At 45.9% G+C, this 26,999-nt stretch overlaps 9 protein-coding genes across 9 annotated transcripts; 3 read left to right on the top strand and 6 right to left on the bottom strand.

Moving 5' to 3' along the window:
* Positions 1-511: 511 nt before the first annotated feature.
* On the bottom strand, positions 512-3,372 carry LOC131282193 (biogenesis of lysosome-related organelles complex 1 subunit 6). Its single transcript, XM_058311602.1, has 5 exons — positions 3,246-3,372; positions 3,043-3,165; positions 2,873-2,957; positions 1,218-1,304; positions 512-1,135 (listed from the first exon to the last, which is right to left on the bottom strand). The coding sequence occupies exons 1-5, from the start codon at positions 3,257-3,259 to the stop codon at positions 1,019-1,021; spliced, it is 426 nt and encodes a 141-aa protein (XP_058167585.1). The 5' UTR covers positions 3,260-3,372; the 3' UTR covers positions 512-1,018.
* On the bottom strand, positions 1,417-2,389 carry LOC131282192 (protein KTI12 homolog). Its single transcript, XM_058311601.1, has 2 exons — positions 1,762-2,389; positions 1,417-1,701 (listed from the first exon to the last, which is right to left on the bottom strand). Exons 1-2 carry the CDS (start codon positions 2,338-2,340, stop codon positions 1,417-1,419), a joined length of 864 nt encoding a protein of 287 aa, XP_058167584.1. The 5' UTR covers positions 2,341-2,389.
* A 498-nt stretch (positions 3,373-3,870) lies between the features above and the next one.
* LOC131281857 (exosome complex exonuclease RRP44) lies at positions 3,871-6,958 on the top strand. Its single transcript, XM_058311213.1, has one exon. The coding sequence runs from the start codon at positions 3,922-3,924 to the stop codon at positions 6,823-6,825; it is 2,904 nt and encodes a 967-aa protein (XP_058167196.1). The 5' UTR covers positions 3,871-3,921; the 3' UTR covers positions 6,826-6,958.
* A 1,248-nt stretch (positions 6,959-8,206) lies between these two features.
* LOC131281858 (N-alpha-acetyltransferase 60) lies at positions 8,207-10,426 on the bottom strand. The gene is made up of 4 exons (XM_058311215.1): positions 10,027-10,426; positions 8,905-9,205; positions 8,614-8,834; positions 8,207-8,541 (listed from the first exon to the last, which is right to left on the bottom strand). The coding sequence occupies exons 1-4, from the start codon at positions 10,044-10,046 to the stop codon at positions 8,430-8,432; spliced, it is 654 nt and encodes a 217-aa protein (XP_058167198.1). The 5' UTR covers positions 10,047-10,426; the 3' UTR covers positions 8,207-8,429.
* A 530-nt stretch (positions 10,427-10,956) lies between these two features.
* On the top strand, positions 10,957-17,310 carry LOC131285603 (nucleoporin Nup188). Its single transcript, XM_058314467.1, has 6 exons — positions 10,957-10,982; positions 11,106-11,325; positions 11,396-15,403; positions 15,480-15,767; positions 15,892-16,275; positions 16,349-17,310. Exons 1-6 carry the CDS (start codon positions 10,957-10,959, stop codon positions 17,291-17,293), a joined length of 5,871 nt encoding a protein of 1,956 aa, XP_058170450.1. The 3' UTR covers positions 17,294-17,310.
* A 399-nt stretch (positions 17,311-17,709) lies between these two features.
* LOC131294138 (polyserase-2-like) lies at positions 17,710-20,130 on the bottom strand. Its single transcript, XM_058322183.1, has 7 exons — positions 19,886-20,130; positions 19,732-19,827; positions 19,347-19,662; positions 19,128-19,285; positions 18,512-18,748; positions 17,982-18,255; positions 17,710-17,898 (listed from the first exon to the last, which is right to left on the bottom strand). Exons 1-7 carry the CDS (start codon positions 20,128-20,130, stop codon positions 17,710-17,712), a joined length of 1,515 nt encoding a protein of 504 aa, XP_058178166.1.
* A 353-nt stretch (positions 20,131-20,483) lies between these two features.
* Positions 20,484-23,312, bottom strand: LOC131282981 (ubiquitin-conjugating enzyme E2 N). Its single transcript, XM_058312538.1, has 2 exons — positions 21,898-23,312; positions 20,484-21,276 (listed from the first exon to the last, which is right to left on the bottom strand). The coding sequence occupies exon 1, from the start codon at positions 22,868-22,870 to the stop codon at positions 22,412-22,414; it is 459 nt and encodes a 152-aa protein (XP_058168521.1). The 5' UTR covers positions 22,871-23,312; the 3' UTR covers positions 20,484-21,276; positions 21,898-22,411.
* A 542-nt stretch (positions 23,313-23,854) lies between these two features.
* LOC131282729 (uncharacterized) lies at positions 23,855-25,431 on the top strand. The gene is made up of 3 exons (XM_058312267.1): positions 23,855-24,815; positions 24,877-25,010; positions 25,082-25,431. Exons 1-3 carry the CDS (start codon positions 23,923-23,925, stop codon positions 25,273-25,275), a joined length of 1,221 nt encoding a protein of 406 aa, XP_058168250.1. The 5' UTR covers positions 23,855-23,922; the 3' UTR covers positions 25,276-25,431.
* On the bottom strand, positions 25,077-26,501 carry LOC131282740 (ubiquinone biosynthesis protein COQ4 homolog, mitochondrial). Its single transcript, XM_058312279.1, has 4 exons — positions 26,223-26,501; positions 25,950-26,154; positions 25,661-25,884; positions 25,077-25,601 (listed from the first exon to the last, which is right to left on the bottom strand). Exons 1-4 carry the CDS (start codon positions 26,468-26,470, stop codon positions 25,439-25,441), a joined length of 840 nt encoding a protein of 279 aa, XP_058168262.1. The 5' UTR covers positions 26,471-26,501; the 3' UTR covers positions 25,077-25,438.
* Between the last annotated feature and the right edge of the window lie 498 nt (positions 26,502-26,999).

Here is a 26,999-nt window from a genome sequence, read left to right as displayed (position 1 = left end):
CTATTAACGGTCCCACAATGCTTTTCGGTCGTCATGGGTTCCTTAGATTTTAGATTCCAATTCCTTGTGCATGCATTGCTGGTTATTGCATGGAAACGCATGTGCTACTAGGATCTGTTGCTCTATCCTTAAGCTTTTTCAGCTTTATTTAACCGATTGTTTTCGTCGCATTTTTGTTTTAGAACCCCGAATCGGATACGCCGCACCACGGGAAGCCCTGGAAAATCTTGAGGATGATCAACCGATCGTACGCACCGGCAGCGTTCCAAAGTAGCAGAAAACAGAGAACGATCTGTAGCGACTGATGACTGACGAAACGAGCACACATCGTTTTAACTGAGTGGGTAGCTTCGGGCATTTACTATTCCTAGTACAGAATACAACATTCCGGTATTCCGGTGTGTGGCCGGGAGTGCGGTGTAAGGTAGAACATTTTACTAACAGTTTTAAGAAAAAGCGGAGACAAAATATAAAAAAGTGACGAAAAATAATTTCAACCCAGTTACCGTTGCTCGGTGTTTGATTGTTTTCATTTATTTGATTGATTCCATTTGTTTTGCTCAACAGTACAGGGGGTTCTTCTTTGGGTTGGGGGGTAAAATATTAAACATCTTTCGGGTTTCAATTTTTTTTGTTTTTCCTCTTATTTTTGTCTTTACTGTTTGGCAATAACTGTCCCAGTCTTTGACTGCTCGATCCTCCTCCATCCCATCTCCAACTGCTTCTAGGCACGGTTACACTAATATTGTATTGAAATATTCTGACCTATCGTCTTTCCGGTACACGTCTCATACACCCTCAGCCTTCTATTCTATTGCTTCGATAAGAAAACGACCCACTTCCAGTGTGTGCTCTCATGCGTATCATTCCAGCACGTTGTTTGCGCTACGCCAAGGGACAATAATCCCCCGCACTGTCCGCTTTGAGAGAGAGAAAACTTTTATATGCAAATGTAAACCTCTACCCAAGCGCGACCGTGCGTTTTGCTGGCACAGGCCAGGGCAGGTTTTCGCGTACTCTAGGACTTGCGCGATGTTCGTTTGCTGCTGGCCACGAGGGATTCTTCGTAGTGTAGCTGCTGCAGTTTCGTTGCACATTGGTTTACTTTGAGCTCCTGAATTTCTAGCGCCTTTGCCTGGTGGTGGAAGGAAAATCGTAATGGGAATTTTATTCGTTTTCTGATAACGCAACACACAACGGGATCGAATCATCGTTACCCTGAGATTCTTGGTACGCTGATGAATCTGATGCATTTGCATTTTGATGCGCGTTATCTTTTCTCTGTACGCTTTCACCTTCAGCACCTTGAAAAATGAAATAATCCATATGTAAAAATAGCATGTTATGTTACAATGATATATAACATTCAAAAATGTAAGAAAAAGTAATTCAAACACACGTTTCTTAAAGCTCTTTTCATGCATTGTTTGTATTGGTATTGAGAAACTGTACAAAAATGGCCGGTATTTTCTTGATGTCCGAGCTGACGTTGGTGTGCATCTTAACGTAGTTCAAAAATTGTCTTCGATGTCTGTTCAATTGCGCCACGCTCATGTTCGGCGGAACCTCTGCGCGCATTCCAGCCTGGGGAATTTCCACCGGGCCATCCAAACCAATTTTCCTGGCGGCCGCTATCTGATCGATGATCGTTTGTGTGGTTTTGTCCAATTCGAACAGAAAGTTGGTTGCACTCAGTGGCATCTATGAAGAGAAATGGAAAACGTTAAAAAATGAACAACAATTGGCGAGGCATTCACTAACGTTCTGTGTTGCCAAATTCGGAGGCAACGGTGCCTGCTCGTAAAGGGCTCCATTGATTCGGGACAATTCCAACGTCTCATCGCCGTAAATGGTAAACAGTGGGCGATCCCACCGGCTAGTGTCCTGCGGCTCTTCATACCGCTGGCAAAGTGCATCGAAAGTCTCTCCATCGAGTGCGTTGCTTGAGTTTGTTTCATTTTGTACAATCTCCTCCCGACGGGCGTTCCGTTGCTCGAGGGTCATCGCGCAGTAGACCGTGCACTGCGTCGTGCGGGCGTTCTTGCTCACACAGTATATTTCATACCGGTACCCTTTGATGTAGTTTGCACCGTCGATAATGACGAGCGACGATTTGGACAACAGTTTCATGGCTTCCGACTTCAGACTGGCTCGGATCTGTTTCTCCTTCGTCGTGTCGATGAAGCTTTCCTTTACGCCGTACCCGGAACGCTCGATGCATTCCGCCTCGGACACGATGTGTACCGGTCCCTTGCCACTGTCAGTGAAGTACTTTGCCAACTCATTGGCCCGGGTGGTTTTACCACTACGCGGCAATCCGGTGATCACTATAAGAGGCATTTTGTTGGTCTGAAATTAACTTTATCTTTCCTGACCGTGCGGGACACTTTCTCACTGTGTTTTGGTTTTCACGTATCAGCATGTTTACTTCACATGTTTTGACAGACCCGAACGGAACCGAAGAAACGTCAACCAAGGACATACCGATGCAATTCTTAACCCGAAAATGTAAATTACCCGATTGCGTGGGAGGATTACATGTTTTTAATGGAAATAAGCCTGAATCAATCTAGCTTGGCTTTGCCGGTAAGCCATGAAGAGAGTTTCAATGTTTTAAATTCAATGAACCTTAAATTATATATTCCGATTTGAAGCATATGCTTATCTGCTTATAACTGGATGTTCCCCATAATTTACTTCATACATGTTTAACACTAGAATGGCCCTATGTTATCACTCCCCATATGATCACGACTGTGGTTTGTGGTTTTGCATCCACATAGATAATCCCGCCTGTGGATAACTGCACACGAAACTAATATGTTTTGCACTCGTTGCCAAAAAAAACACCTCTTCAGCATCACACTCTTACCATTTCGTTGACTTCTTGTGTTTGTTGACTGGAGAATGCATTCTTTTCACTGGTCATCGAAATTTGCAAATCATTTTGCTTGTTTCTGAAAGTGAATCGAAGGGGAACCATTAGCTGGAGTACAAAATGGATCGTACACCTCTGAGGTGCGTTCCTCGCTGATAGCTCACATCAGTTCTTTGAGGTTTTCTTTGACTTCCTTAAGCTTCGGTTCGTAGATCTGCAGCAGACCGGCGGAGAGGGCTTTAACCGTTTCGTTGTGCTCCTGAATGTCCTGGCTTTCGCTGTCCCAACTGGAACGGGTGAAAAATGTTCGTTGAATGATTGCAAAGAAACGGCAAACAGCAATAATAGTGCTGTGTGGGCAACTTACACTTCCTCAGACATGTTAGTCCTTCGCTATAGTGTGAGAATGCTAAAATCTGGCCAGGAATTGGATGGAAACACTAATAAAATACGACCAACAATAATTTACAAGTGGACTTTTGTTTTTATTTACATTCCATGCCAATCAAAGTGCATAGATTTATAAACATTACGAAGGTCGACATTGGCTGCGTACGTGACCAAGGTTCACATAAACACTGTATTATTTTTTTGTTTAGTTTAAAACGTAAAGTTCATAGAACATTTTGGCAAAATATTCTAAGAAATCAGAGAGGATCGAAATCTAATCCGGGGACCTCTCGAATAATAGACGTTCACCTGTATTGTACATCACAAGCTTCATCGAGTCGACTAATCTGTTCATCGATATTCCGACTGTCGACATCTCAAAGATGTTCATCGATCAGAACTGACATTTCCACAAGTGTGGTTTCAATGTTTCACAAACATTGCAGTTCATGCCGGGTTTTGGTGAGTATTTTAAAATTTTATTAATAATTGGATAATTAATCATGTTTTAATCTGCACTCCCAATGTCCACATCTGATGCAACAAAACATACAAACGAAACACGTAACAAAATCATCGGCGTTGATGCGGAAAAGTAAGGCCACGTTTTATCGAACAACATTGAGCCCCGAAGCGTGTGAGCAACCATCAACATGTTGACAAACAAAGTGTTTATGAAGAAAACCAAACGTGGTAATATTCTCAAGATAGTACGGGAACATTATCTGCGCGATGATATCTGGTGCGGGTCGGAAGCATGCAGGAAGTGCACACAGGGTGAAAACGGTATCCTGCTGGACGAGCTTCCGGAACCGGTCAGCGAGTTGTTCCCCTTTTCGCACTACCTGCTGCTGGACACAAACGTGATCCTGTACCAGATGGACCTGCTGGAGGAGAGTGCGGTAAGGAATGTTATCATTCTGAACACGGTGCTGGATGAGGTGAAGCATCGAAGCGCCCTGGTGTACAAAAGGCTGCGAGCGGTCTTGGCGTCGCCCGGTAAAAAGTTCTACACCTTCGTGAACGAGCATCACAAGGACACGTACGCGGAACGAATGCCGGGAGAATCGGCCAACGATCGAAACGATCGTATGATCCGGAATGCAGCCTTGTGGTACGAACAGCACTTGAACTCGGCCCAGGGAAAAAAGGCAAAGCCGAGGCCACGGATTGTGCTGCTTTCCGATGACGCGGATAACCGAAGCAAAGCGGTACAGTTGGGACTAAACGCGTGCTCTGCCTCGGAGTACATGAAAGCGGCCAAACAGGAGTACGCCCATCTGGTGGATAAAATCTCACAACGTGACGCAGTTGGTGAGAGTAAGGATCCACTGTTTCCCTCCCATCTGACGGCCACGCAGATTCACCAAGGCATCAAGAATGCCACCCTCATGCAGGGTGCTTTCTTAGCTTCCCGGGAAAACTTCCTCGAGGGGTACGTCCGGGTGGAGGGTGTCGAAAAACCTGTTCTCATCCAGGGCCGATTAAATCTTAACCGTGCCGTCGATGGGGATGTGGTCGCGATCGAGATGCTTCCGGAGCGCGAATGGAAAGCGCCCAGTGATGTGGTGCTGGTGGACGAACAGAACGATCCCGGTGATATGATCGAGCCGGATCCAACGTTCAACGAAAAGGCGCAGGCGGAGCGCGAGCCGACCGGCCGAGTGGTGGGCATCATAAAGCGTAAATGGCGCCAGTACTGTGGCATTCTGCTGCCAAGCCACATCCCAGGGTCGACGCGCCACATTTTCGTCCCAGCTGAAAGAAAAATTCCACGCATCCGCATCGAAACTCGACAGGCCGCTACGCTCCTTTCGCAGCGTATCATCGTGGCGATCGATCAGTGGCCACGACACTCGCGCTACCCACAGGGACACTTTGTGAGGGCGCTTGGTCCGATCGGTTCGAAAGAAACGGAAAACGAAGTGATCCTTCTCGAGCACGACGTCCCGCACGCTCGCTTCTCCGAGGACGTTCTTGCCTGTCTGCCCCAACTACCGTGGGTTATTACGGAGGAGGACCTAAAGAGTAGGGTAGATTTACGTGCGCTCACCATCTGCTCGGTGGATCCGCCCGGATGTACGGACATTGACGATGCGCTACATGCTCGCCGGCTCCCGAACGGTAACATTGAGGTTGGCGTACACATTGCCGACGTGAGCCACTTCATCCGACCGGGCAATGCGATGGACCGGGAGGCGGCAAGTCGCGCCACGACGGTCTATCTGGTCGACAACCGCATCGACATGGTGCCGGAGTTGCTCAGCTCGAATCTCTGCTCGCTGCGTGGTGGCGAGGAGCGGTTCGCTTTCTCCTGCGTGTGGGAACTGGACGATGAGGCGAAGATAAAGCACGTCAAGTTCCACAAGAGCGTAATCAAGTCGAAGAGTGCGCTCACGTACGAACAAGCGCAACTAATCATCGACGATGCGAAACAGCAGAACGATGTGGCTATTTCGTTGCGGCTGCTGAACAAGCTCGCAAAGGTGCTCAAACAGCGCCGCACGGATAATGGGGCGCTCGTGTTGGCCTCGCCCGAGATTCGCTTTCAGGTCGACAGCGAAACGCACGATCCGATCGACGTGAAGGCAAAGCAGATGCTGGAAACGAACTCGATGGTGGAAGAGTTCATGTTGTTGGCGAACGTGTCCGTGGCGGAAAAAATCGAACAGGAGTTCCCCGAGTGTGCCATGTTGCGCCGGCATCCGTGTCCTCCGCAGAACAACTACGAACCGCTGATCAAGGCGGCCAAACATCAAGGATTCGATATCATCACCACTAGCGGGAAGCAACTGGCGACCAGCCTGGACGAAGCGGTCAAACCGGAAAATCCCTACTTCAATACCATGCTGCGCATACTGGCCACCCGGTGCATGATGCAGGCGGTCTACTTCATCAGCGGCACCCTGCAGCGAGATGAATTCTTCCACTACGGTCTTGCGGCACCGATCTACACCCATTTCACGTCCCCCATCCGACGGTACGCCGATATCATCGTGCATCGGCTGCTGGCCGCTTGCGTTGGGGCCGATTCGACCTACCCGGAGCTGCTGGATAAGAGGCTCAACTCGAACCTCTGCAACAACCTGAACTACCGCAACCGGATGGCACAGTACGCCGGCCGTGCCTCGGTTGCCCTACACACCCATCTGTTCTTCCGCAATCGGTCCGAGGACGAGCAAGCTTACATCCTTTTCATCCGCAAGAACGCCCTCCAGGTGCTGGTACCGAAGTATGGCTTCGAGGGCACAATCTACGTTACCGGCAGGAACAACGAGGAAATCAAAACGGGCGTCCGGTTCGTGTACGACGAAGAGGAGCAGACGCAACGCTGCGGTGACGTCGTGTTCCGGGCGTTCGATCCGGTCACTGTGCGGTTGAGTTTGGATTCGACCAACGTGCAGCACGAGAAGCTCGTATTTGAGCTGGTTGAACCGTACATTGAAGGGTTTAGCGTACCGAGAACGGCGAGTTCCGGCGACACGGAAGTACAACCGAAACGGAAGGGCGATCCTACGCCGGCAAAGTCCAAGAAGAAGAGTAAGAACGTCAAGTAAAATAGGACGATCTTTTCTGAAACCACCCCTTTCGAAGCTGAAAGAAAAGAAAGCAATGAATAAAGTTGTTCATTACACTATATTTTTGGCATAACTTTTCCACTAAACAACCTATGATGGCCGATTTAATAAAAAAAAACAAAACCTTATCGCCCATCGCTCAGAAAGTTTCCAACAATGGGAATAACATCTACACTCTTTGTCTTTATCCACTCGATAAATATCATCTTAGATATTACATAAAACATCCATGCGTTATTCCCTTGGGTTTTGTTTATCTTTTTTTTTGTCTGTTTGCGTTTGTCTTTTGTCGGATTTTTTGTGTGGTCATATCTCTAGATGCCATTAAAATGACCATCCCATTTTATTTTCACTCAACAAATATCCTATCGCATCCGCGTGCGGTACTGAACACCTTTTTAAATACTCAACAAAAACCGTGCCTGTATCTCTCTTCTCTCAGCGTCTCGGTTTGCGTCTGTTATCAACGTTTCGATACGTTTTTTTTTGATTTGTTGTTAAGCGTTTTCATAAAATAATAGCAATATTAAAACCGTATTAATCAACCTTCTTGATTACTACGAGGTTTACTGCCTCTACGAGGTTTTAGTATATATCTCGGGTATAAATTGTGCTACGTTTTTCTTTTCTCGCCGATTTCGTTAGTTTTATCTTATTTTTGCTTGTATTCTTTGTCTTTCACATGATTTGACTTAGATGTTCTGTTTATATTTGTTTTTTTTGCGTTCTTCCTGTTTAGATCCTTTCTCCATTATACGGCAATTTTCTTCTCTAGTTGGTCGATTTGCTTTATGTACAACTGCGATAAAAAAATGTTATATTGGTCTATTTCAATACAAATTATTCTATGTTTCTCAACTCGAGGCACTCGAGGAAGAATGAATTATCACAAACACAAAATGCTCGCCCCACTCTCTCACCGATATGATAACGAAGCTGCGGAGCTAGTAATTAACCCTTAAAGTAAAGAGGTTGATGGTGGTGCGTGTGTGGATGGTTTGAAAGTTTCGTGTGCTTGTGAGATCTTTAACAAACAAATAACATAAACGTGGTGAGGTGAGGATTAAAATAATAATACCAATCTACTGATGATCCGTTTGTTGAGCGCGTTAGACTGTTCCTTTTTGTCTTTTATCATAGTTTTTTTTTATAAAATCTATTATGTCGTTATCGTACGACATATACCGATGCTACGATCTTCCCACGGTGATCCTTCTTTTAGGGCAAGAAATGGTAAAACAGGTTCAACCGGAAACATTTATAAAACACAGTAGGCTAAAATCAAACAGAGTAGGCAAAATTATCCTGCGCTCCTGGCTGAAGCTAGTCGTCCTGCTGGAGGTTGAAGCGGCCGACCGTACGATAGCATACCCAGCGAAAGGCCGTTCGCATCCGACCACAGATCCACGGGCAAAGACCTCCGGCAGTTAGGATCTGCGAGCACCAGTACTTCAAATAATCGGTAAAGTTGGTGGTTAAGGAGATATTTTGCTTTTGGCTAGAGCAGCTTTCAATGAATGTTTAGATTACAATGAAAGCTTAATATTTAAGGCAGTTTGTAAATGTTGTGCTTGAAAAGGATATTATAAACTCCACGGAGAGTGGCCACCGTTGATGTAGGAGACGTATGTGAAACCATCTTTACACTTCCCTCGTATTGAGTAGTAGTAAGGCAGAAAGGAATGAAGAACGAACCTGTGGAATCGATAAAATTAAACGACATTTTTAAGCAAATCCCGTCTTCCACCCGATACCCCGTTTACCTACCCCCTTCGTTCGTAGAAAAGTATGGCGGTCCGGTTGGTGGTTAACACGTGCAGAAAAATAGCCTTCACCTTGTGCCGCTCGGCGGTCGTGAGGTGGTTGATGAGGGAGTCGAGCAGCAGTGACCCGATACCGTTCTGGCGGTACTTTCGGTGCACGCCGAGCGATAGAATGTATCCAATCTCTGCATCACGTCCCATGGATTCCGGAAGAATGCCTCGATCCTTTAGTGAAGCGAAGGAAAAGCCATTAAAATGTATGTCAGAAAGGAAAAAAATGTTTTAATTTGTTTACCTCTTTGTTGAGTTTGTTGTACGATTTTATTTCGGCCACTATCAATCCAATGATACTGAAATTGTACACCGCGGCTAGGGCGTAAAATCGCGTGCTGGACGTTATGTCCACGTACCACGATAGCGGGTAGTCGATCGGGAACCAGTCCTGACATAAGGTGCGCACCTCCTCGAGATCATCCGGGCAGAGAAATCGAAGTTGCACATCATTCGCTGAACACAATGGTACCGAGGACGGGTATTCGTAGGACTTTTGCAGTCGCTCATTGTTCTTGGCATTCCCAAGGTGGTTCACGGGAAACCTGCAGCGAAAAGAAGTTACCATATTAACCACGTGACCGTACACGTTTCGTTATGTCAACAGAATGTGGCCATTTGGCCAAGCCGAACAAGGTGAAGCCATCGTGCTGTTCAAGGGTGCACGTCTATGAACCAGTTGGAATTTAAAATATTAAAACACCTCATTGCAGCTTGGTTCATGTTTTTCATTTACATTTAATCTATACAGTTCTTCCGCCATCAGATAACAAAGTAGCAAAGGGATTAAAAGAATAACATTAGAAAAGGAGAAACGAATACAGCGATTGCTAGTAGGAAGCGTTCGATGGTTGTGACCGCAGCCCTCTCCCTTGACTCTAACGGCGCGACTGTCGCCATCATCAATTACCATCGATTTAGGTGAACGCCAACAGCTAAATTGGCTGCCAGGCAACCGCGACTGCCCATAGAGCCCACGGCACCATCGTTTAAGCTACGGAAAAGGGCGCCTCTCAGATGGGGGGGTTGACAACCAGAACCAATTTACTGGTCAAATATTTGCTGCCAGAGTTTTGAACCTTGCGCCTTTCCGTCAACACCCGTCTGGCGACCCGTTTACGTCTGTGCATGCGCCAACGGGGCATTGTAGTTTATTTTGCAGTAAAAGTAAACAAAAACTGCACACGGATGAAGCTTTGATTGAGCATAGATGATGGGGTGACGATGGGACGGTGGCAGGAACAATGTCAAGTTGATTTAGTTTTACGACCTGCTAGATACCCCATTTTCTCATGCGAGATCGTTAATTGCTAACGAGTTAATGCGATATAAATAAACTGTTTTGAAACCTTCCATTTTGTCTTACCAGGTAAATGGTTGAGCCATTGAGGAATAGATTCTCAAACTCCGTCCGCGCTTTGGTTATGCCTTTCCTTATCAGAGATTTAACACCACACCACGCTGGTCAACTGATATCACATCGCCACTTCCCACCAAGCGTATCGGATGTAGTAGCAACATTCACCGCCTGTCTCTGGAGTGCCCCATTATCACTAGCACGTTCGTTTCAGCAGCGTTTTGTCACAGAAAATCTTTGACGACATTGTTATCACCACTTTAGCGATACTACCAACACCCGTATTGATGCTTTAATCGATTAATTATGTTTGCAAAAGAAGCTTTTTCGTCCCCTGCATCGGTAACGATCACAAATTTCGTTCTGCGGGATGAGCAGCTAATCAAAATCAATTAAAATTCGTTTCAGAACAATGGACAGCTCACTGACAGCTGACCTTGTTTTGGATTTTTGCAATCTGCCACAGTCTACGCAATGTGCGAGGTTGCGACTGAATCAAGGAATATTTCCTATCTCTGTTTTCCGTTTGTAATTTCTGAACACAAACAGATCATGCCGTCATATTATGAAAAATTCCATTTGCTTATGGGTTTGGCTATGCAACTCAAGATTAATAGAAAATGAAAAATTTGAAAAAAATCGGGCTCACAAGTTCAATTTGGTTTAAAACCAACCAATAAATTAGAAGAATTATGACTAAGACGGGTCGGTATTAAATTTGCGTAGTTTTCCAATCGTAACAGATAGTTTTATGGCTATTTTCATGGAAGTTATTTCTACACAGAAGTAGAAAACCATTAGGCACTTTCTATCAACTGTCACAACACAAAAGCGGTAAATTTGGGAATCAACCGAAGTCTGCGATTTGTATCAAAAGTTGCAGTAAAGTAGTTATAAAACGAGTTCCAAATTCGTTCATCATACAGTTTAATAGTAGAAATGGATGATATCAATGGAGATGTGATGTAAGTTGTCGAATGCTTTGCATACCTCTCCAGAGTGGGCCGAAAATGCGCACCACTTGGCATTGTTTACATCGACATAACCTCGTTGCCGCTATGCTTCGGTTTCTTTTTTTCGTTCCCTAGCCAATGGAAAAAGCTTTGGCAATTTGTTTCAGGAATACACTACGGTACACCCAATGCGGATGTTAAAGAAAAGTTACTGCAAGTTTCGAAAGAGCTGGTGGATGGTTTACTTCAGTATAAAAAGCCCAGTAAGGAGTCGGAAGATAAGTTACAGAAAATTATTAAAGACCGAAATCAGTTGAAGCTTCAACCGTTTGCGAATAAGTTGCACCAATATTTGGTAGGTCGTTAGCAAATGTGTATAGAAGTGCAAAGCTGTACTAATTACTCTTATTACACTTTCGTTGCAGGACATTGACGCCATCCAGTCATGGCAGATATTGTGTTTCTATTTAGTAAACGAGTACCGCGGTGCTGCCACAGCGTTGGCCGAGTACATTTCCGCGGAAACCTCGATGGTAAAGCTACTCCACGACATCTGGACGTATCATACGATCGAGCGTATGGCGTTGCTCAAAGTGGTGAAAAATCTGCTGGAGTATTTCCACTCCGGAAGCCACCCATACTCTAAGGAATATCGTGAGGTGGTGGAAAAGATTGGCCTGCCAGCGCTGCGGAAGTCATATCTTGCGCAACTGAAGTACCTAATTGTTGATTCAGTGAACGCCCAGAAAACGTCACCGAATGATATTATGCACCACCAATCGAAGGTGGTGTGTGCGGAACGACGGCTGCGGGAGACAAACGAAGTATTGCACATTCTTCTACTCATCGTGCACTACAGCGGCATCAGTCCGGAGGAGTTGGATCAATTGTTCAAGCTCTTCCGAGAGCACTCATTTGGCAAGCAGCAGGACCACCTGGACCCTGGGTCGGAAATTCACCTAGAGCTGGTCAAACGGATTACGTACAATGAGCTAGCGCTTGTCTTTCGAACGCTCGATCTTTCCGATAAATTCGACGACGCTGAATGGATCGAGAAAGTCGTGGCCGCGCTCGATGCACCAATCGTGTCATTGCATCAGTTCGTCGAGCATGGACCCCTGTTGCTCGTGTGGATGTTGTTCAACTTTCGTCTTCAGCATACCGTGGAGGATGAAGACGCCACGAGGCGTTACCAGCAGCTGGGCTCTCGTGCGGTTAAACTGGGTGTATTTGAGTACATGCATGCGATCGTCTCGCATCCGATGTTCAAGGATCAAAGTTTGCTATCGAGGATTGTTCGGAAATCTGTCTTCAATCATCTCGGTTTTCTGTGCCAACTATTCGACGCGGACGAATCGATTGCGCATCATAGTAAAATATACGATCTGCTTGCGGAACTCCTAACCTCACCAACGATAGCGACGGAGTTTTGCAAGACAGAAGATCATCCCATAAGAGCACTGTTCAATATCAGCTTGGAACAATTTCCGGTAGAGTTTATGCCCCTCTCGAAGGTTTCGTACGCGCTGGCCACGGCTGGTTCCACACAAAACGCCTACATCCAGGGGTTGCTGGAAAATCTACCCGTGTACACCGAGCTCTACAGCGGTGCCGATCGATACGAGGTGCGCAAGGCTTCCAGCACGAACGACGATGAGTTTGTCCTGTGCAGGGAGTACACACCATCACGAAAGATCAATTTCAGCATTCCCCGTGGGACGAAGTTGATCGTGCGTGACGTACACGGGCAGAAAACGTACATTCATTTCCGCACGCGGTACAATTACTTCAACGCCTTGCATCATGAAATCAACGAACTACTGCAGGATGCGGCAGACATGAGCACGCTTAACTCCGATCGCGTGCAGCGAATTGCCACCGGGCTGAAGTATCTGGCGGTGGCCGTTAAACGGATCCAGCAACCGCATGACATCTCCTCCGAAATGGTCCACCCGACGGAGATGGTGTTCGACGTGCTGCTGAAGTTTAAATCCATCCCCAATCCACCGCTCGATTTGCTGGTGCAGTGCTTGAATGTTTGCGCTGCCCTTGTGCCACTGTTCGAGCAGGAAATCTACACACGCATCATCAACCTGAACATACTTCCGTCGGTGAACAACGCCAACCTTAGCTATCAGGATTACGCGAACGGAGTAGGCTACGATTCGAGCCTCATCGGATACTACCTGATGAATGTGGAGAGAAACGCCGGCCGCTATCCGATACTGCTGGCGTACTTTAACTTCCTCCGCACGTACACCAAGCTGGGACGGGACAATGTGTTCGGCGTTGAGCTACCGGGTGCCATATTTCTCCTGCGCGAAGTGCTACCACACGCGAACAACTGGCGGTACGAAACCGGCTCCGACCGGTACCGGGTGATGGTGTTCGTGGTGCAGTACATCTACGACATCCTGCAGCTGAGCGAGGACAAGCTGCGGGGCGATTTCGCACGGCGCGTTTTGCGCGATGTGTGCATTTACAGCCTGCTGAATCGGGACAATGGGATGGTGCTGCTGAAAATCGTCGGCCTCGGCAATGGGTACCTGCAGGCGGTGATGGAACGCGAGCCGAACTGGATGCTGGTCCCGGAGCAGCAGCTCAACCTGATGATTCAGTACTCGATGACGATCTTGATGCAAATTTTAAAGCTGAAAAAGCACATCCACGAGTACGACCTTTCACCGCTGGAGTCTGCGATCTACACACAGCCGAAGCAGCGCGACACGCTGCGCATCATTCCCATGGTAACGGGGTACATGAGCAACATCTTCAATCCACGGCTGCCCATTCTTTCCTGTCGCCTGCTTCGACGGTTCGCCATCGAGTTTCGTATGTCGCTGCTGGCTTGCCTCGATATGGAACCGGACCAGATCCGGCACACATTCCTCGAGCGGCTGCACGACGCGATCGAAAGCGACGATCTGAAGCTGGCCGTGCTGGAGTTTGTCGAAGCGTGCGTCCACAAGCAGCCGGGACTGACGGAGGCGTTCTTCAAGGTGAACTACGGTAAGCGTGACCGACGGTTACTGCTCGGCGGAGGTTGTAAGGATGCCATGACGGGCGTAGGAAAAGGCCGGCCGAAAACGATGATGAACGCCGGTGTGCCGACGTACATGGAGGAGTTCCTGGAGGCGATTTCGGCCGATCCGAGCAAACTCGCCAGTCCGCTGTTGTCGCGCATCATGTCCTTGTTTCATGCGCTGTGGAAAAACAACATGCAGGCGCTGGTAAGTGGGCTGCTGCAAAAACCAAGCTTCTGGCCCTCACTCTGCAATCCACTGTTCAGTGAGCAGATCGCGACCAACGTGCGCTCGTACAGTCAGCTCTTCAATATACTCGGAATCGAGTTGTTCCGCGTCAGTCCGGCAGCTGGTGGTTCCAGGATGGATCCGGAGTTGGTGAAGGTGTTCGAGCGGTTTACCCAAACGCAGAGCGTATTCTCGCGGTGGGTCGATACGGTGCTGGATTTACCGAACGAAACAACGCTCGCAGCGAATTTGAGTGAGCAAAGCGATGGACACGAAGCGAGCCTAACGACATCTGCAAGTTCCACCTCGTGGTGCGACGACTACGAGCAAACACCTGACTGGCTTGGGCGGCTGCAATCGTTCAAGGATCTCATGGTGCTGATCTTGCGCAAGAAGGAACCAACCATTGCCATTCACGAGCGCTGTAAAGTGTACCTCGCAGAGCGGCTGCTTGTGGTACTGGTGGACCGTATCAAGCAGATACAGGACCTGCGCCCACTGATCGTACTGTCCGAGCTGTACTTGATCGTGCTGTCGGACTTTGACCACAAGTTCACCGACGACACGACCAAGGACGACCGGATGCTAGGGCAAACGGATACGCTGCTAAGTCTGCTAGCTGTGTCGTACGCGGACATTCACCAGCGTGCCCGGGAAGCACTGCTGGCAACCGCAATCAAGATCATAGAGCTGCAGTCCGATCGGCTGCAGCAAAATGGACCAATCGCGGCCGAATTCACCCGTTCCGCGGTCACAATCGCCGGCGAGGAGATATACACCCTCGAAATGGCTCTCCAAGCGAATGGTCTGAAGGCGAAAAAGCCCAGTGATGCGAGCGGCGAAAGGCAGTACAATTCCTTGCTGCTCGCGATCAATTTGCTGAAGCAGCTCATCATTAGCCTAGATCATCCGGACGTGGACAGACCGCAGTCGATCAGTTCCCGCGGGTGGGTGGGTTGGTTGGTGAGAGGGAAACTGTTCCAGCGGCTGCTAAGCATCACCGGTACGGTGCTACCCGAGTACGATCGACGGAAGCTTGCCATGGAGCTGCTGAACCTGTTGAACCTCCTGGCGGAGAGCGGGTGCTCGGAAGAGTTGCTCTTCAGCGACGTTGGGGACTATCTTTGGCTCAAATTGTTGCCGCCCAAGGAGCTCCTACAGCGTCCCTTCGTTAGCGCCAATGTAGGTGGATGGAAAAAAGATAAATCGGTTCCAAGAATCGGGTTTTCTCAATATGCCCGTTGTTGTTATTTTTCAGGAAACTCACCAACAGTGGCAAACGCAGGATTGGTGGCCAATCTACTCCAAGGGAATTGAACTGGTACGTTTGCTGCTGGCCAAGCATGGTTACCGGTTTCTGCGGGATGCGATATTCTTCGTCGGCATTCACGAGGAGTACCTCATGGACTCGCTGATGCTTGCCAAACAATCGCTCGAACCGAACGCGGTCGTTCTAATACGCGAAACACTGACACTGCTCTGCACGATGATGCAGTACGATAAAGAATGGCGCCTCGAGCACTCCCAGAGTATGCTGAATCTGATGGTAAGTGAATGCCGAGATCGAGCTCTTAATAACCCGAGTACGGTATTTTCTCTCATCGCATCCATTATCATGAATTCACGACCTTTTAATTTATATCTTTCTTCGACTATTTCGCTTTTCACAGCGTTGCACACAGATATTGCTCGACCATACCATATCCTTGCTGTACCGGCCGAAAATATTGAAACGGCTGACGACGGGTGCGGCCGACAATAGCAGCTTCATCCTACCCGAGCTGGACATGGACCCGATGCTCGACACCTCGGACGAGCTGGTGGGTGCGATGAACAATCTAATCGAGATCGTGACACTGTGCACCAGGTGTTTGTTGCTCTACAGCCCGCCCCTGCTTACGCTCCTGTGTAGTGTGGATTTCATTCCGAGCCAGTGGACACCCTTGATCGAGATACAGTTCGGTGCGCCAAAGATCAGTACCGACAACTACTCGCAGCTTAGTTTCGGTTCGTTGCTGCAGGCCGTTGGCATCTTTACAAAAGTGTTGAACTTGGTAGGTAACACCGTTGCAAGGACCGTTCACGACATTTGATTAATTCTCTCAACTCCGCTTTTCCGCCTTACAGCAACATTATGTGTTCACGGAAACCCCGTTGAATGAACTTCCGACCAACGAGAATGCCCCCGATGAACAGGATGTAATGGACGGTAGCATTGTGAGGTCCTCCTCGAGAGCGGGCCGGGTGGCACTGGGTGACACGCTGTCCCCTTCGTCACCCGTGGCATCTCGGGGTAAGCGAACGCAGTTTGCAAAAACCCTCTCGATGACGAGTGTCTCCAGCTACACCTCCACCAATGCCATCACGCTGTCCAACGAGCTGCTGTCCCATATGGACTCGAAGCTGTGCATTGGCGGACTGGAGGTCGTCCTAACACTTCTCGCATCGCAAAGCTTACTCGCGCTCAAGGACGCCAATCTGTCCCAGCGGGAGAAGCAGCTGATCAAGCGGGAACTTAGCACGGAACTGCTGATATTTCACGACTTCGTGAAGAAACGCATCCTAAAGGACGCGAAGAGCATTCTAGCGCGCAAAAAACACGGTGCCGTACCGATCTACAACGATACCGACTATGCGAACGACGCGATGGACACCGCTCCCAGCTACTCCGGTGCGAAAGAAGGCCAACAGCCAGGAAGAAAGCTATCGTCCACTAGCAAAAACTCGATGCGCATAAACGTGGTCCGAAAGATGCACTTGCAGCATCGACAGCATCAAACAACCGCGGAACAGCCTTCCCCGAGTGGCACCAGGGGCAGTCCTTCCACGCCGATGCTACGAGGAATCCTGAAACCGTCACCTTCGGCTTCGGCTAAACGGGTCATGTTCGACGACCAGGCGATGGATGACGATGCGAAAAGTATGGCCTTCCTAGAGCCGGAAGACGAACCGATATTCTTAGAGCCGGAAGAACCACGCTACACCGGGTTATCGTACGTACAACTGGTGGAGGAAGATTATCTGCACCTGCTGTCCAACGTGTTGCTCATTATCGGTCAAAGTGACAATTAGCGGGAAGGAGCTACGAATGGTCCCATTGCTTGTAACCTATCCGTTCAGTGTTCACCCGTGAGCCGCCCCCCGCCTTCCGTTAGGTGAGTCTGAAGGTAAAGTAAGGCTTACGAATAAACTGTTTCTTAACATATACTTGTACTTAAACTTGTACTGACCATTTATAGTGAAAGAATGGAACACTTGAAGGTGTTTAAAACAAATGTTGATTTGTTCACTTGATGTTGAACATCAAGTAGAAAACCCAAAATTCATTAAGCTAGGAAACAAATGTACAGGATTACAGTGTTACCGATTCGTGTAATCGACCATTTTTATTCTGGAAAGACACTATCCGCTTTTAACATGAATAATATATCTGACTGAAATTTGTAACCGGTCGAACATATTGTCGTACACCTCAAACCTAGATCCGATTAAACATGAACATCTGATGATGGCTCGTCACTGTTGTTCTCCATCGTTGTCCGAATCCAATCGTGGTAGTAAGACACTCGCGCATGCACGTCTGGCTGGCGTTGATAGAAGGAGCTACAGGGTCCATATGGGCTGTTGAAAACAGCCACTAATTTTCTTTGCCATGTTACAGCACCGCCCTTTCGGCCCTGTTAAGAAAACGGAAAATGTTTAAGGAAATAAATGGGACAGGGTATCAGAAGGGACTATTGACGGAATAGTATAACCTTACCTGGCAGGATCCGACATTTTGTGCTGATACTGTGCACAGGTGGCCAAACTCGATGTACGGAAATTTATACCGATCCAAACATTCTGCTTCCGGTAGGTTTCGCACGTTGGTGGTGTTCCATGTGGGCGTAAATTCACCAACCACAATCGTAAGCGTAGCGTTGTCCGGGACGTATTTATCGTAGTATGTGATGTTGGAAACGAAACGATTGTAAGCCAACGGTTGCGCGAGCCGAATCAATGCGATATTGTTGACATTTCGCGATTGGCTGAAGCTACGAGCATTTTAAAGATTTTTTGTTTTGTTGAACGCGAGACAACAGTACGGTCAGCATCAGATCTATTACTCTCTCAGTTTTCACTTACCGACTATGCTTTATTGCCCGATCGATGGCATAAGGTATGCCACCGAAGTCAATTATGTTGCTTCTTCCAACCGAAACGGTTGTATTCGGTATAGACACCCTTGTAGAAAATATAAATCTTATTATAAACACCTGCTTGTAGGTCGAAACAATAGGTTTTCCTTACCGATCCACACAAAACGCCGAGGTAAGAATCCAACGCCTATCCACGATACTACCGGAACATTTAACTTTACCATTCTCCTGTAGCGACACGTGGTATGGTTCTACAAAAATTTGCTCTTGAAGATGCTCCTGACGATCTTCATTTGCCATTCCTCCGCCAACCAACAACAACGTCACTATGATTAGTTTCAACATTTTAGGTTTCTTTACACTCGGTTCGACGACCACGTAGCAAAGACTGTTAGGTTTGGGTGTTTGGAGAGTTACATTTATACTAACCCAACGGTCAGGTGCACAACTATTTCATTGTAAAGCTCATAACATTCTCGTAAAATTAGTGTAAGTATTTTATGTCTTTAAAGGGAAACGTCGTTCGGTCACATATTAATGCCTGGAACGTGCAGGTTAACGAGGTACTTCATGATGTATGGAAATTAGATAGAACAGCATATAACAATGTTGGTTTTTGTGTGGTTTAACGTTAGCAAATCCATATTTCAGAAAATGTTTTAAAAAGTGTGAATCCAATTTCCGTTCGTAGTGAAACGATGAGCATGGTTTGTGAAATAACAGAATCCCGTTTATTTGACTTTTATACTCGTAGATAGTTTCCTTACTCATCACCCTCACTATTATTCGCAATCGTCGTGCGAATCCAATCGTGGTAGTAAGAAATTCGCGCATGAACATCCGGATACCCTCTGGCGCACGGAATACCCAGATTGACAAGGGCAACTTGCTTTCCCTCCCAGATCAAGGCACCTCCAGAATCACCCTGGTCGAACAAAACGATTGCTTTACAAATACGGTAAGAAAGTCACCACCCTCACACTTACCTTACACGCACCCTCGCCCTTCATCGTGAAGGTGCACAAATGACCAACGTCAATGTAGTTGCCCAGCGGGGTGTCCCTGTACTGCTGGCGGCAGGCGTCCAGCGTCAAGGTGCGTAAGTCGATGGTTTGTAGGATCGGTGAGAGTCCTCGCCGGTTCTCTTTGTACATGTGGTATCCCCAACCGACCAGCGTCACGGTGGCATTTTCCGGCACGTGCTGTTCAGAATAATCTATCCGCTTCACGTGCTCATCGTAGGTCACGCGGGTGGACAGTCGAATCAATGCGATATCGTTGGCGTACAACGGGTACCCGAATCTTAATTAAGAAAACCTTAATATACCACCTAATTTCTACGCTTTCGAATGGACTGTTTCTTCAACCTACCGACTATGCGGAATTACACGATCAATAGTATAGTTTTTGCCACCCTTTCCTAAATTGTTTGTACCAGCAAGGATCGTGGTGTTTTCCACCTGAAGGCTAAAAACAAATTAACTGTGTGTCAACACGTTTTTATTTAGCAATTCCCGATACTTACTCTCGGGTACAATGTGCCGCCGTTAGCACCCACCGGTCACCGACGATGGAACCGCCGCAGAAATGTTTGCCATTATGCTGTAACGAAACCTGATACGGTGCTGTTCCTTCAACGGCATCGGTACCACCGATTACACGCCAAGTCGCATCAGGAAATGCATCGGCGTCTTCCGATGCAACTCCCCGAAGGCTCGTTACGAACATTAAACCGTAGATCAAGAACAGGGATATTTGGTTGAACAACATATCTTTCGTGCCGGCTTTTCGATTGTTCATTCGTTCTTCACTTACAACTGAACTGAAGTGATCAGTGAAAGTGGAGACTTTTATATTCCAAAACCAGTTGCCAGTTTCCCAAACCCCATTATCAAGTCAATGAAAACAGCTCAATGGGCGGTAACGCCTTGAATTTTAAACTCTTTGATAATTATTTCATGCTGCACAACAAAAAAAGCAGTGGGAAGGCATGTTTGCTATATCTACTAAACTAAAAACATTTATTGTAAACGAGTACTGAAAACGTTATCGGACGAACGCAATGGAGTAACAATAATATTTGCATCATTTCTCAATATTTTCCGTCCGTCATACATAATCGGTTTAGATTTTCCTTCAATTATGTTTAATCCTCATTCTAATATACAATTGTTTCCGTAGTGTTTTGCGTGTGAGTTGCGTTTTTTTTTGTTCGTGTTTTTAATAGATTTTGTTTTACTTAGAATGCATTTTTGTTTCCTGGGAGAAGGGGGCGCAATTCGAATATTAACTTGTTTACTTCAACGGACAGCACAATCGCTTGGTTCCTGTTACATTGTAGGATTCACAATTTTTTCTTGATTTGGATTGACCCACTCCCCTCATTATACTGACTCTCGTAGTCCACTGCTCTTTAGCATTTTTTTGTTTCATCTCAGCTTTCATTATTTCTTTTGCGGTTGTGACGAAAATAGTGGCTTGCCGTAGTAGTTAGTGTACGCGTTTATTTTTTTAATTTTTCATATGCATCTATTTAAGAATTCCAATAACTTAAGGTGCTGTTATGCGCGCACGTGTGTGTGTGTATGTGTGTTTAATTAAGTTTACCATCCGGGTGTCAAATAAGTGCTTTTACACGACTTGGCGAGGACAGAATTGGATTTTTACTTCTTCTGCTTTTGCCGAACATTTAAATGTTAATAAAAAGAATCGACCGTATCTCGGACGTGTAGAAGCGGAGATTTTGGTGACACCACGCTGTGTGACTTGTGTGTATTCCTTCATATCGCATAATGCAAGATATCGATGTAGTTTTGGCTGGTTGTTTTTTCGGTCGATAGGAGCTGCGAATTTCCAACAACGTTATAAACATACTCGTGACGCTCGACTCAAAGAACGGTATTAAATATAAGCAATCTAAAAAGAAATAGAATAGATAACGAAAGTGCATTAACACCTGAAGACATTGTAAATTTAGCTTTCCAATAAGGTTACATATCGTATGGCTGTGGTGTTTAAATTCACGTTTACATTTTTATCATGGTGTGTTTCATTGCCGTCGCAAGTTAAAAACCCACGATAGATTTTCATCTTGTTTCGGCTACCAGCTGTGAAAATTCCTGCATAGAGTTCTTTGCAAGTTAATCTCTTCTTCGTAGAAACTGCTCTCTATTCTAATGCCAAGCAGAATGCAGTAAATATGTATGGCTTCTTTCGATGTTTTAATTGGATTGGAACCATATACGAGAACCACTCTAAGTGAAGAAAAGACCATACCATAACATTTGCAGGGTTTGACATACTATTCACAATTGATATAGCAATTGGGTGTTCTATACCACATTCATGAAATGAAAGTATTCATTCTAAATTATCACACACAATAATGCTGACATTGCACTGCTAACATACGCAGGCTTCGTTACTGAGCAGTGTACAATTAGAAATCAAATTGTACGTATGTTTTGTTGTTCGTTTGTTCAAGGCCACTAGCGTGACCTCCCCACAAACGTCGGCCAGATCGATTAATGTGTTTACCTGCAGCTGAAGTTCACGTCACTGCTCCGTGTGTTGCCTATTGTTTCGTCCATATTACGTTGCGATTCCCATCGATTTCTCAGGTCCTATGCGGCGACGGTAATGGTGATTCGACGGAAACGAAAACATGTACAAACCAATGCAATGCGACATAGTCATGTTTTGCCCGTCGTGTTGTGGATGCTGCTTTGTTGTCTTCCTCCGTTCTCGATTGCTATGGTTGCACTAAAGATTTTGACAGCTTACTCCTCCCCGATGATGATACTACATTTTGAAGAAATACTCCTAGGCTCACACACACACACCCGCACCCACACACGCCTTCACCCGTCTACTTCCTCCGGCAGCACTCCAAGTGTCCTTTCTTTTCATTACTTTTGTTGGTTGCTACTATTGTTGCTGATGCTGTTGCTGCTGCTTGCTGTTTTGCAATTTATATCGTTCGTTTAGCAGGATTTTCTTTTTATAAAAGTTATTGTGTGTCTGTGTTGTGTGTAGGGAAATTGTTCAGACTCTAGTTATCAACAATCGCGTATCGTTGCGTCCACTCCTTCGCGTTCCGGATCGCTTCGGCCTCATTCACCTTCCACAGCTCCGCTACGTCATTCGCCAGCGGGTCGTCCGGATTCGGTGCGCTGAGCAGTGCCTGGATCGACAGAAGCACCGTGCGAATCTGCAGCGCCGGGCTCCACTTGTCCTTTAGAATGTCTAAGCAGATTCGACCGAGACGGTCGATGTTTGGATGGTAGATCTTTGTAATAAAGCGCACCTTTGGGGCAGACATCGGGTAGTCCTCGGGCAGGAACAGTTCTAGCTTGAACAGGCCGCCCTCGAACGGCGAGTCCTCCGGGCCGAACACGATTACGTGAAAGTAACGTGCATTCTGTTCATCCGGGATGGCACTGATACCGGGGACAGGCTCCTGCATCAAGCGTTGCGTTTCTTTAATTATTCTACGAGGCAGAGCAGCCATATTTTCTTGTTCTTTTTTCTGCTTCTCTAAATGCGCTTTGACTTCTTGTCTTGTTCCTGTTCTGTCGACGGGAAATATCTGCACCCTTGCCGAACGAAGCGTACGTACGGAAGTTTACGTATTCTTCGTCGTCAATATTCACAGCAGTCTATTTTCTGCTCGGTGGAGGATGGTCACTTCTGGATTATTCGTTCCGTTGACAAACTACACCCCCGAACGACGAACACCAGACCCCGGCCTGTGCTGTGAAATCTGCACTATGTTCTCAACCTTCTAGCTCCAAACAGCACTACAGAAAAGGCAAGGAAAAGCCGATCTTGCGACGCACTGGATTGTTTTACACTACACACACCCGACGCAACAACGACGGCCGTGAAATCGATAGAAAGACAATTTTTAATACCAACGCGGTACGCGAACGATGAAAATGATGGCGATTGCTCCTTTCTTCTCGCCCAAGATTGTTACTACGAGCTTCTGCAGGTTGGCTTTTATTTGACAGTTAACCTGTCATCTTGCGAATTGTACTTATCTTGGCTTTGCACGACGAGGCCTCTACTTATTAGGATTAAATATTTTTTATCAAATAAGCAAAAGAATAATTATTTTTTTGATCGTTACCATTTGTGAATTCATATTATACTCTATCTCTATCTCAAAAACTAGTCCAACAAACCTTCTTGGTTTAGGACCGACAAATTAACATCATTTCTAATTTAAAAAAAAATCCCTTGCTTGTTAATTTGTAAAACTGAAAAACCTAACCAACGTTTAGCACGCATCATCAGTTAATCTTTTACCATGTTATCGCTACTATCAGTAAAAATTTCGCAGATACAAACGAATACAAAATCGGTAGCGTTCAATTAACCTTGGCATTGATCGATGAAATATGGTTTTTTATATCGACTCTTTCAACTTGTCGATCACCAAAAGTCATTGTCAGCTGATTGCACATTTCGACGAAATAGAAGTAAACAAGTTTACGGTATTCTGCGTAATAATGGGACCGTAGTTCAATTTCAAGTATAATTTCCAAATTCCCCCGTCCAATGGCTTCGCTGCTAACGACCTCCCGCCATGTGGCCCTATTTCGCCAGCAGCAGATACCCAACGTGTGGATACTAACGTGGCTAATAGGAAACCAACGGAAAAGTACCAATATTAACGCGATCGATTCTTTCATCAGCGAGCTGGTGGAAAATAAATCACTCAAGTGGAAGGTACTAAATAGTCGCCATCGAAACGGACAACCGCGTGTGGTTCCCTCTTCGACAAGTGCCCCAATCAAGGAAGAAACGATAAAGCGTGTGCCATTCCGGTTGACCGAACTGTACACCGAACTGACCCAAAATCCTCTGGTCGTAAACATAAGCAAACTGGATGTGGCTCAGCTAGATCAGCTTGTAGCGACTGCCCTGAAGGAGCAAAACAAAGAGGATGTTAGTCTTCTTATAAATCAAATGTTGCAGTTTAGTAAAATCCCATCTCTACCAGTACTTCATACAGTTTTTAAGTATCTATCGGATGAGAGGGACAAGGAAACGCTGGAACAATTGATTGATCTTTGCGTGAAGCTGCAGATAAAGGATGGAAAAGATTGTAGATTCGACCACTATCGGGCGCTGTGTCAGTGGAAATTTGGCAACACATTTAAATCACTAGAATCCTTTCGTGAAATCATTGCCGTTAGCGATGAGGATCAGTTGATCGCCGTTGATCATATGCTGCGGGAGATGATCGACGAAACCATAGGAAAAAAGAGTGAAGCCGTTTTGTTGGCCGTGATGGGATTGTGCGAGTATTGCATTACGGAAGTGAAGCATGAGTTTCCCATCTGCTATGTTTGGGAGAAAAGCTTCCATAGCAGCTGGCACAGCGATCAACAGGCGGCAAAAACGATATTCGATCGTCATGAACCGTTAAGGAAAGCTATTAGCAAAAGGTAATATTTGATTATGCAAACAACCCACAAAAACATTTGGCTATATTTGAAATACTTTTAGATTGGGACATCTGTCTTACAAAATGCTGTACGACAACGATGTGGAAAAGGTCTACCAACTGATAGAAATGTTCCTCAAACACAACATGAAGGCAGAGTGCAAGTCGTTGTTAATCAGATTATTTGAATACCAATGTAAGTCTTGAATCGTTTTTTGATTTTATTATTTGAACTTACTGTGAACTTTTTTTGGACGTAATATACAGATTGGCGCAAAAATCTAAGGGGTTGTTCGGAAATCATGCAGAACGCTATCGATCTCAATATCACCCTTCCGGAGATGTACAACCGCCATTTGTTAGAGCTTCTCCTGGGCCGGGGATCGAAGGACTCTTTCGAAGATGAATTACCGAAAAAGACGAAGGAACTAAAGCCAAACAAATACGAGCTGAAGTTTTGAGATGTGTACATATGAAGGTTTCTGTTGAGTTGTATAACTGTGTAGAAACAAACTAGTGTAAGTAAAAAGTGGTAAATAGAAAGTTAAGTCTAACTATGATTCTACTTAGAGATTGTATATTGTATTAAATATGTGAAAGAGATGGGATATAGTGTAGTAGGCACTACAATGACTTTACATTTAACGGCTCAATGTTTAATTCCTTCCTTAATTCGTCCACATCTTGCTCCCATCGCTTCTCCCAGTAGACCGTCATCAAAGGTTTAATACGATTCCCGGACCGCAGAGCCCAAGGTAAGTAGTGCCGGAGATAATTTTTTCTTTGTCTGAAAGTAACATGGAATAACTTTTGTGTCTGAAAATACCGTTGGCAAGAAATCCTTACTTGGGACGAAGACGGAATGCACCGAAAATGGCCCCACCGTAGCACATTGGCAGACCGGTATTCAGTGCTTCGACCCATTTGACTGTGACTTCACCCAGCATGTGCGTGGGCATATCCAGGACAGCATGGACCATATCATGTGTTTCCCGATAGCGTGTCATGATGTAGGCGAGTTCCGGATCCTCTAAAAATCGTACTTCCATGCGTGAGTCTGGAGTTATGTTCTGGAAGAGATCAATTTCGCGATTAATTTTGCCAATTGAAGAAATTCACACAAACAAATGAATACATTATCCTCCATGAACTTGACGTAATTGTAACCGAATGTATTGGGGGGTAGTTGTTTTAGCCCCTCCATGTCGACGGTACGTGTATTGATCCGTGGTTTCTCTCTTAAGATTTGCTGTCCTTCTTCGCTATTTTGCATTAGATACTGCATATTTTCCAGTGCCTCCCTTCCAGTAGTCTCTCCGAGGCATGCGATCATATCATGCCTGAGAAGAAAAGAAATCATGCAAGTTGTAAACCAAATCGTAATTAACATTAGCTGCTGGTATAGCACCTTCGTGGATCAACCAGAGCGGCAAGTGAGCTGCCTGCACTTAAAATAATCCGTTGAACGTCACTGACTTTTATTTGGTTCCGTAAGAATTCCTTCGTAAATTCATCCATCTGCTGTCGATCAGTTGTTGACTGTTGATCGTCCGTAGGAATCGTTATTGAAAGCTTTGCTATGGTGGACGATGACACACGTCGATGTAGGCATGTGGGACCTTTGCCAACCAAGGGCCAACCTCGTCTTAGTAGCATGATGTAGGAAATAAAATCTCCAAAGTGAATAGCGCTTGAGTGATCTGTAATATGCAAAAATTGTACGTTATATAATATCGCGTTATTCACCCCATTACATTACTTCATGCAGCCTTAAAACAAGCAGCAATCGCGTGCTCCATTAGACGGCAGTAATGATGTTCATAGTCGATAGCAGTTTAATTATATTTTCCACTGAAATTGATCTAACAAGTGTGAGTCGTAAATGGGCCAAGGGTTGCTTTTTTAAACCTGTTTGGTTCATAAACTACCAGTAATCGTAGTAATTATGATTTTAAAAACAAACTCGGGCAAAATTGCTTTGGTCATAGTTTTGTCGTTATTACATCATTCTATTTGGCATAAATCGTGTTAGCAAATGACCCTGAACCATTAACCCAGTGAAGCCCATTGGGAATCAAGAGGAACTTCATAGAATGAACGTACTAATGCGACCTTTTAAAGCATTTTTGGTCTGTTCAGTTTGATAGAGAAGTATTTTTCTCTGATGCAACCGTGTCATCAATAA

Source organism: Anopheles ziemanni, chromosome 2 (genome assembly GCF_943734765.1).
Source record: "Anopheles ziemanni chromosome 2, idAnoZiCoDA_A2_x.2, whole genome shotgun sequence".
Lineage (NCBI taxonomy): Eukaryota > Metazoa > Arthropoda > Insecta > Diptera > Culicidae > Anopheles > Anopheles ziemanni.
This window is presented reverse-complemented; position numbering and strand designations above follow the sequence as displayed.

What these genes read in the sequence shown, in the direction of transcription:
- LOC131282192 (XM_058311601.1), bottom strand. Translation starts at nt 2,340, where the DNA reads ATGCCTCTTATAGTGATCACCGGATTGCCGCGTAGTGGTAAAACCACC. An exon ending in CGAATTTGGCAACACAGAAC is followed by an intron (nt 1,702 to 1,761) that starts GTTAGTGAATGC and finishes TTCTCTTCATAG; the next exon opens with ATGCCACTGAGTGCAACCAA.
- LOC131282193 (XM_058311602.1), bottom strand. An exon ending in GAAAACCTCAAAGAACTGAT is followed by an intron (nt 2,958 to 3,042) that starts GTGAGCTATCAG and finishes ATTCACTTTCAG; the next exon opens with AAACAAGCAAAATGATTTGC. An exon ending in CACAAGAAGTCAACGAAATG is followed by an intron (nt 1,305 to 2,872) that starts GTAAGAGTGTGA and finishes TCATTTTTCAAG; the next exon opens with GTGCTGAAGGTGAAAGCGTA.
- LOC131281857 (XM_058311213.1), top strand. Translation starts at nt 3,922, where the DNA reads ATGTTGACAAACAAAGTGTTTATGAAGAAAACCAAACGTGGTAATATT.
- LOC131281858 (XM_058311215.1), bottom strand. Translation starts at nt 10,046, where the DNA reads ATGGCTCAACCATTTACCTG. An exon ending in ACAACAAACTCAACAAAGAG is followed by an intron (nt 8,835 to 8,904) that starts GTAAACAAATTA and finishes GCTTCACTAAAG; the next exon opens with GATCGAGGCATTCTTCCGGA. An exon ending in CTTTTCTACGAACGAAGGGG is followed by an intron (nt 8,542 to 8,613) that starts GTAGGTAAACGG and finishes TCGATTCCACAG; the next exon opens with GTTCGTTCTTCATTCCTTTC.
- LOC131285603 (XM_058314467.1), top strand. Translation starts at nt 10,957, where the DNA reads ATGGATGATATCAATGGAGATGTGAT. An exon ending in ATAAGTTGCACCAATATTTG is followed by an intron (nt 11,326 to 11,395) that starts GTAGGTCGTTAG and finishes CTTTCGTTGCAG; the next exon opens with GACATTGACGCCATCCAGTC. An exon ending in TTACAAAAGTGTTGAACTTG is followed by an intron (nt 16,276 to 16,348) that starts GTAGGTAACACC and finishes TCCGCCTTACAG; the next exon opens with CAACATTATGTGTTCACGGA.
- LOC131294138 (XM_058322183.1), bottom strand. Translation starts at nt 20,130, where the DNA reads ATGTTGTTCAACCAAATATCCCTGTTCTTGATCTACGGTTTAATGTTC. An exon ending in GCGGCACATTGTACCCGAGA is followed by an intron (nt 19,828 to 19,885) that starts GTAAGTATCGGG and finishes ATTTGTTTTTAG; the next exon opens with CCTTCAGGTGGAAAACACCA. An exon ending in AAAATGTCGGATCCTGCCAG is followed by an intron (nt 17,899 to 17,981) that starts GTAAGGTTATAC and finishes TTTTCTTAACAG; the next exon opens with GGCCGAAAGGGCGGTGCTGT.
- LOC131282981 (XM_058312538.1), bottom strand. Translation starts at nt 22,870, where the DNA reads ATGGCTGCTCTGCCTCGTAGAATAATTAAAGAAACGCAACGCTTGATG.
- LOC131282729 (XM_058312267.1), top strand. Translation starts at nt 23,923, where the DNA reads ATGGCTTCGCTGCTAACGACCTCCCGCCATGTGGCCCTATTTCGCCAG. An exon ending in AGGAAAGCTATTAGCAAAAG is followed by an intron (nt 24,816 to 24,876) that starts GTAATATTTGAT and finishes AAATACTTTTAG; the next exon opens with ATTGGGACATCTGTCTTACA. An exon ending in CAGATTATTTGAATACCAAT is followed by an intron (nt 25,011 to 25,081) that starts GTAAGTCTTGAA and finishes CGTAATATACAG; the next exon opens with ATTGGCGCAAAAATCTAAGG.
- LOC131282740 (XM_058312279.1), bottom strand. Translation starts at nt 26,470, where the DNA reads ATGCTACTAAGACGAGGTTGGCCCTTGGTTGGCAAAGGTCCCACATGC. An exon ending in GCTCTGGTTGATCCACGAAG is followed by an intron (nt 26,155 to 26,222) that starts GTGCTATACCAG and finishes TTTTCTTCTCAG; the next exon opens with GCATGATATGATCGCATGCC. An exon ending in GCATTCCGTCTTCGTCCCAA is followed by an intron (nt 25,602 to 25,660) that starts GTAAGGATTTCT and finishes TGTTACTTTCAG; the next exon opens with ACAAAGAAAAAATTATCTCC.